This window comes from Epinephelus fuscoguttatus, linkage group LG10 (assembly GCF_011397635.1).
Source record: "Epinephelus fuscoguttatus linkage group LG10, E.fuscoguttatus.final_Chr_v1".
NCBI lineage: Eukaryota > Metazoa > Chordata > Actinopteri > Perciformes > Serranidae > Epinephelus > Epinephelus fuscoguttatus.
Genome location: NC_064761.1, coordinates 16,341,269 through 16,349,140, shown reverse-complemented (window position 1 = coordinate 16,349,140; position 7,872 = coordinate 16,341,269). Strand labels below are relative to the sequence as shown.

Below are 7,872 nucleotides of genomic sequence, written 5' to 3'. Positions count from 1 at the left end.
AAAAAAAAAAACACATGCACAGAAGCATGTGATGAGCACAAAATAAGAAAATGCTAAACGTCCATCATAAGACTGTGTCCAAATCTCATATTACATACCAACTGTACATATACTAATCTTTATAGTATACCCAGTCAAAAGACAATAAAAAAACATACTTTTCCATTTTATAGAAACAGGAAATGATGCAATATGTGCATCATGAAAATGCAATCAACACTGGAATATCACTGCCAATTTTTCCAAAATTATTAAGTTTTGTGGTTTATTTCTGGAGCTGATTCACCACCATCAACCATTAGTTTTAATTTTTTTCCCATCTTGGAGCAGCTCCTCTATTTCCTTTGTGTATTGCATTGTGGGAAAGTTGTGTCCATTGACAGCACACTAAAAAAAAAAAAAAAAAAAAATCAAAGTTTTTGATACACGTGCTGAGTGATTAGCAGTAACTTCTGTCCTTTTAAGGTGTTTCAAAACGTGCTTTGAGTCGGTATGTAGTATGGATTCGAGACACGCTCACAGTCTGAATCCTTCACGTTCTAATGGCAGCTGGAAGTGGACATTAAGCGGCTGTTGAGTCCCAACAGATCTTCCCGAAAACACCCTAATGCGTCACGACAGATAGAAGAGAGTAGAGAAAGGACTGTGCCTTAATATTTGGTTTAAATGTTAAAAACCAAACCAGATAACTACATTTAAGTCAACACAACTTGATTCAATATTAATAAATTGCCTTGGAATATTATTATATTATATTACAAATATATAACAGTATAGATTTAAAAAAACAAAACAAAATCAGACACGCAGTAAATGTTTTCCTTTCACTCATGTAGTACAATACGCTCACAAGAGAGCTGGGAAACTGTTAAACGTGATATTGTCTGTTACGCATGGCTTTATATATTCTGTATTACACACCGTATTTACACCAGGCTTTTATTTTCTGTCCAGTCTTTAGAAAGAAAGGTCCATTCATTGAGGGAAGCTATTGTAAAAGTCACCACGATTAAGGGCTTTGATTGGTTCAGGCCCTTTTTTTCCTGATGTACTCCCAAACCTTTGGGATTGAAATGGCTGACACTTCCTACAGAAACAGCACATCAACACGCATAAACACTCACACACATACGCACACGCATACACACACACACACACACACACACACACACACACTCTAATTCTCCGCAGGGGGGAGATATAAAAGAGGAAACCTGGGCAATACAAGGAAAAGAGAAAAGACACTGAAGCGCGAACAAACAGATGTCAGTTCGACTGACTAATCAAAGCGTGAGTCTGAGAAGAGACAGAGAGGGAGACACCTTGACTGTAGGACCAGTCCTAAGACAGTTTCAGCAGGCAGACAGACAGGTCGCCTGGCTGCAGATACAAAAGCAGCTTATACGTACAGATACAGTATACTTTAGTTTACATTATATTAGAAAAAATGTACAAGAGAATATTAGTTGAGTACAGTTGACACACTGACTGAGAAACAACAGTTTAAGTTAAAGAGTTTAAGGCTTGAACAGGACAAAAGCAACACCGTGTTTGTGTCTATGTGTGTGTATGTGTGTGTATAAGTGCCAGGATCAAAGAGCACTATGGCTTGCTTTCACTTGAGCCATTTGCAACCCCAGATTCTATTAAACTCAATACCTACTGTAGGGATGCAAAATGGCAGCCACAGAAAGGCCACTAGAGGGAGCTGTGACATCCAGCAGACGCTGTGTGTGTGTGCGCCTCCCTCCATAAGCTTTAGGCTTTAAGGTGGTTTGGTTCATACTAGAGCCTCTTCCTCTTAAAGTAGTCAGCATACTGCCCTCCAAGGCCTTGGGAGTGCTGCCCGATGTAGGCGCCATCTGATGATGCCACGTCCTGCACCGCCAGCTGAGGGTACTCCCTCTTATGGCCCCGCGTCTGGTTCTGAAGAGAGAGAAAATGGAAGAGAGGGAAGAGTTAAAGGTGAAGAAAGTGTGTGTTATCGCACTTAAATGGTCACAAATGTCCTAGACGTTAAAACAGCTAGAAGAGCTACAGTTGCACTTACTGATAGATGCCACATGTTGTGTTTTTTAGATTGCAATACTGGAAACCAGGCTCGCACTGGCAATCTGGCAAGTCTAGCAAATGCCTGATGGGCCAGCCCACACAGTGGGTCAAACGCCATAACCAGCAATGTGGGGAAAAAACCTGCCGGCCGTGTCCCACTTGATTTTGACAGGCCAATCTCATTAGGGGCAGGTGCAGTAGTACTGACCGTCGTCACCTTCCTCCACCCCTTCAAATAGATCCGTCCATGTAATGTCAGAGGTCAAGCAGAATTAAAGAAATGAAATCAAGGGGAGTTCAAATTGAAAATACAAATGAAATGGCTAATAAAGGATCCAAAAAGTCAGTAGGTGGAACAGAAAAGGTCAGAGCGAAACAAAAAAAATCTCCCAAGTTAACACATAAATTATTCAAAAATATGATTACAGATGCCGGTGCAACGCAAAATCCTGCTAGCTGCTGAGATAACATTAACAGTCTGCCAGTACTGAACAAAGAGGAGGAAAGAGTTTATGTGGAGCAGCTGAGCAGCAGCAGGCTGGTTACAGTGGAGAACAGGGGCTAGACGAAGAGGCTGCTGCTGAGGATGAGTGACATAACATTGTCCCAGTAGGTGATACTGCTACTGCTAGGCTAGCTCTTGTATATGGTATATGATGATATAAATGAAAGACAAAAAAATGGAAAAGCTGAGCTGATGAAGTCTTTTTTTGGTCTTTCATTATGTTTCCCTCCCTGTTTTAATGCAATTGTAAAACTCAATAAATCCTAATTCTTATTATTTCTATTTATTTGTAATTTCCTATCGTCGGTGTGGGAGTTTTTGCAACCCTTTTATGTTGCTATTGTCGTAATGTGTGTTTGAAACCTGAGCAAACTGGCTTGATTCTTTTAAAAACATGGGAAGAAGAAATGACCCAAAAAAATTAGCAAAAAATTCGTAAAAAGAGAAAATTAAAAACAAAAAAAAAATTAGTAAAAACAAAAAACATGAAAAGAAAGAAACTTAGAAACAAATAAGGACCTGGAAAGAGTGCTTAAAAATTACAATAATTCTGTAACATAATTTAAAAAATTAATAAATACAATTTTTCCCTAACTTTTTTCATTTTCCCTATTTTTTTTTTTTTTTTTTTTACAATAATTTTCTAAATCTTTGCAGTTTGTAGGACATTTCTTACCAAGTTGCTCAGTACCTTTTTTCCCCATGTCTTTGAAAGAAAGCGCACCACTTTGCTCAAGTTTTGAAGTTTCAAGTATTTGCAAAAAGCTTCTGAAAGCAAAACGAAAAATCATGTCGCTCCAGCTTTCAAAGGGTTGAAAAGAGAGGGAGGGAAAATAGTCCCATACTTCAGGGTTTGACAAAGATAAATACCATAAATAGAAGTCTGATGGCTTTCACTTGCTGTTAAAATATCTTTAGGAATTCTACTTTTGCTTCTGGTGTGCCCACATGAGCTTCTGTAACATCTGTTTTCACGACTGGGTGCTAACTTACTGTAAGTATGAGGCTTAATGATCCATGAAACACATGTGACTTTGAATATCTGTGTTGCATCGCAGTGATCAACATTTAAACTGAAAAAGTAAAATGGAAAAAATGTGACTAGTTGCGGATTCTGACAACAATGCTAACATCCTGTGTTTATGTGTTTTAGGTCTAACAGTCTAAAGGTGGCTCTCTCCAGTGAGGGAGGCTGTCTGTACAAACAGACTCAAATCTTTGCAGAGACGAGGCTTAGCTCGGGCGTCTGGATCCTGTCTGCTCACGTCACCATGCTCTCTGCCTCCTTCTGAGTCCTTTCCTCCTCTTCTTCTCCTCTCTATAGCTTTCACAGCCTTAAACAATAAGAAATACAGGCTGTACTGTTGCTCTATCTCTGCACCAAGCATGTAACAGAACACAGTGATCTACTGTCTCCATAGTCTGCAGCAGAAGTTCCTAAAATGTATAGGTTGTAATTGTAATTGTAATCCATTGTAATGGATTAGCAGGATTGTGAGCAGGTTAGCTAAAGAATAATAAAGTAAGACAAAGCTTTAGAGACTTAAATAACTTGCATTCGTAATTAAAAACAAGCAAAGAATATAAGTGGCAGGTAAAAATGCTTCTGCTGTCTAATCCTGTCATCATCTCACAACCTGTATGACATGAGTATGGTGCTGTATTGATAATGTTCCAGTTAGGATTGAACAGAATACTCGGATTAAACGAGTATCCAGTACAGATAATGTACTTCTTAAAAATATGAGCACCTAACGAGTAAAATCCGTCAATATCTGTACCCTTGATTGAGGGAAATCCTCATTTGGGTAACTGTGTTTGATCTCTTCCTCTAGTGATCAAAAATAATATAAAGCTTAATTCTGATTGTTCTATAAATAGTTCTTTAAACAAAAAAACGACAAACAAATACAGCAACTTCTGATCAACCCATATCAATTTTAGTCTTAAAGAGAAACTTCAGAATAGGCCACACCCACATCTGATTCCCACCTACATCTGACTTAAACCTCACACACACAGTAATGGTACGGACAATTTTCTTGGTTAAACAGATACAGAAACAGATACAGATAATTATGTACTCGCTCATCCCTAGTTACAGCTGCGGCAGAAATGTATATCTAACTGAGTTTATCACGGAGGAAGTTTTGAAATGCGTTGAGCAAACAGCATCAACAAGTGAATCAAAATAGAGACAAATCAGGAAACTGCTCAGACACATGCAGTAAGATGTCTTCTTAAACTATGGTCAAATATATTGTCACTGTCACTAATGCATCCTTTTCTAATTTAAGGCCATCCTCTATCTACAGTCAAGGCAAATCCAGAGCCTGGTCACTATGTCATTATTAATGGTAGTAATACAATCACAGCAGAGATCTCTTCCTGCTGCTGCCTCACATAGAAATCCTTTTATCCACTATCCTGTTTGCTTCTATTGTGAATCAGCTATAGAAAAGAGTGTTTCTATTTTTCTTATTGCAAACAACAGTTATGACCAACAGAATTTGAGTTAAAAAAAATAGTCTGTGCTGATATTTATCATATTGTTCTAGGCTTTGTTTAAGGGTTATCTTGTTGACATAGATCCATCCAGTAGTGGTTATTTTGAATTATTACTTTAAATTCAACAAGCTGAACAGTGATCCTTCAGCTCCCAGCTGTCAACAACTAATAATGCCCACTAATATCAGAAGTCATAGAGGAAACACTGAAGTAGTTAGCTGCAATATGAAATGTTTGGATTTTGTCAAACACAATGAAAAAGCCAAAGAGGTCTCCAGCTTCACTCACAGATGTAGGAAAAGTGTCACATCCTGTATTACACACAACAGTGGAAGAAGTATTCAGATCTATTACTTAAGTGAAAGTAGCAATACCATGGTGTGAAAATACTCTATTACAGGTTAAAGTACTGCACTCAAAATCTTTCTTAAGTAAGTTTGTAAATATACTTTGTGCCAAAAGTAAAAGTACTCATTATGCAGAATGTTGTATTTTAGAATCCTAATTATCATATTACTGCAAGGTTAGGGATTCATTCATGTGTACATTCCTTTAAGGTTGCGGCTGGTAAAGGTGGGGCTGATTTTCAGAAAATAGCAAACACTGATTTATTAATTCATTGGGGACCATGTTTCACAAAAGCAAAACTATACTGAAACATTTGTTTGCAGACTCCTGCAGTATAATTTTTCATATGTTTTCATATATGCTCAGTACTTCCCAAACACATGCACTTCCCTAAAACCTTACTACTTAAACTGAACTGAAGGTGAAACTTGTCTAAGCTCCCATCAAAGCCAGACTCTAATGCTAAGGTTTTATAGCAAAAATGCACATTTGAGAAGTACTGAGTATACACCTGGATAAATGGGACTACACTGCATGAGTTGTGTGAAAGTTTGTTAACAGATGTTGTAATATAGTTTTGCTGTGGTAAACGTGGTCCCCAGTCAATCAATATGTTCGCTGAAAAATAGTTCACCTCATGAATTCAAGGTAACATGGCGTGAGTAATTCATGTACAAATGGTGTTTCTGTGGGTGAATTTTGCCTTTAATATACTGCTGGGTAATTTAATCAATGAATATACATTGAAATTTATCAGTTGATTTATATGTTGTAAAGAAACTAATTACTACAGCTTTCAAGTAAATGAAGTGGAGTAAAAAGTACAATATTTACCACTGAAATGTAGTTGAGTAGAGGAAAAAAACAGCATAAAAGAGAAATACTCAAGTAAAGTACCTCAAAATTGTACAGAACAGTACTGAAGTAAATGTACTTAATTACTCTTCACCACTGCTCACAGATGTACTCAAAGTGTCACATCCTATTTTAAAGCATACATTTTCTTTACTCACATAATAGTAGGTGTTCCAGTCAGTGGCGGCAGTGTGTGTGTGCGTGACAGGGCTTGGCGTGGCTGCCGCCGGGTGTGGCGCCCCAAGGAAGCCGGGCATTAAAGGCAGGGTGCTGTAGGCTGGGAGCACGGCAGCAGCTGGCAGGACGGCCGGTGGAGGGGCGGCACCGTTACTGACTGCGTGCAGAGAGACTCCGAGAGGCTTACACACATCTACCTCCTTGAAAAGAGAGAGACACACATACACAAACAAACATTGAATGTCAGGTGATTAACTGTTGTAAGACTAAGGCTGCAACAAATAATCAAATGGTTGACAAATACTAGTGACAAAATTAGCTGCCAAGGAATTTAACAGTCAATTATTTAGACGATGTCATCAGCTGCAATGTGAGTAGCGGCCCGATAACAATGGTGATGCCACTTAAAGAAGTGAAGTAAACATCAGCGTGATGGCAACACCTTAACATTTACACAGCTGACCTTGCCTGAAATGGCAGCACATCAATTATGTTAGAACATCTTGAGGAGACACGTTGGTGTCTGGACAATAAAGACTCCTCTCAGTAAGTTAGTTTGTGACCTGAGTTAGCTTCGTGTTAAAAGTCATGCTACTTCTCATGATGAGTTGTATCTTATAGGGGTGCCAAGTAGTACACAGCCTATCAATCCATCTCATCATCTTAAGGATATTTTATTTTGAGAGTCTGTGTCACTGTCAAACAGTGGCAGTCAGATGGCAAGCAGCCGAGAGAAAGACGATGAGCATAGTGTTTATTTCCTCTGGAATACGTCAGCAGTGTGCAAATAATTTGGATTTTGGAGAAAAATGGGGTCAACAGAGCATGTGCCATACGTAAACAATGCTGTTACAAGGTAAAACACAACGTAACGTTACCTGCCTTGCCGGGCATCTCACTTTGCTAACTTCTCACTACAGCAACGGCTCTGTCTCAACAATGTTCGGCTGAAAAAACATGCATAAAGGCTAAAAATTCATCTGAACTGTTCTGTCGGGGGATGCAGTGACTTCAACCAATGGTGAATAAGACAAATAATAACGGTACATGTAATTGGTAAAGCTATGAGTCAAGGGAAGAAGTCTGCTAGCCGCTAGGCTAATTTATGCAATGTAAACATGCTTAAGCTAATAATAGTTCATTAGCAAAGAGCAATTGTTTTGTCTCTGAATCTTGACAGTTAGTACTGAGCTAAATTTGACACTTTTGTCAAACAATGGTGTTGTTAATCCATGTTTTATGGCTGTTTGGAGAAGTCTGCCCTCAGATCTTAAAGCTAGATAGACCCGTAGTTTAAGTACAAACATTTCTGGCAGAAAGTCCTGAATGTTAACTTATCCCATGTGCTTTTTTATGTGTTAGTAGAGTCAGTTTAAGGGCTCGTTTATGCTCAACGTTAAATACAGATCCGGATACGGAAGGAGCCT

General features: G+C 38.6%; 1 protein-coding gene across 1 annotated transcript in view; it reads right to left on the bottom strand.

Annotated features, from left to right (window-relative positions):
* The window catches only part of raver2 (ribonucleoprotein, PTB-binding 2), a 135,679-nt gene continuing 127,807 nt past the window's right edge, over positions 1-7,872 (bottom strand). The window contains exons 17-18 of the mRNA XM_049589052.1: positions 6,427-6,645; positions 1-1,926 (exon numbers count right to left, since the gene is read on the bottom strand). Of these exons, the coding sequence (XP_049445009.1) occupies positions 1,786-1,926; positions 6,427-6,645 (360 nt within the window). The 3' untranslated portion in view covers positions 1-1,785. The remainder of the gene's footprint in view (positions 1,927-6,426; positions 6,646-7,872) is intronic.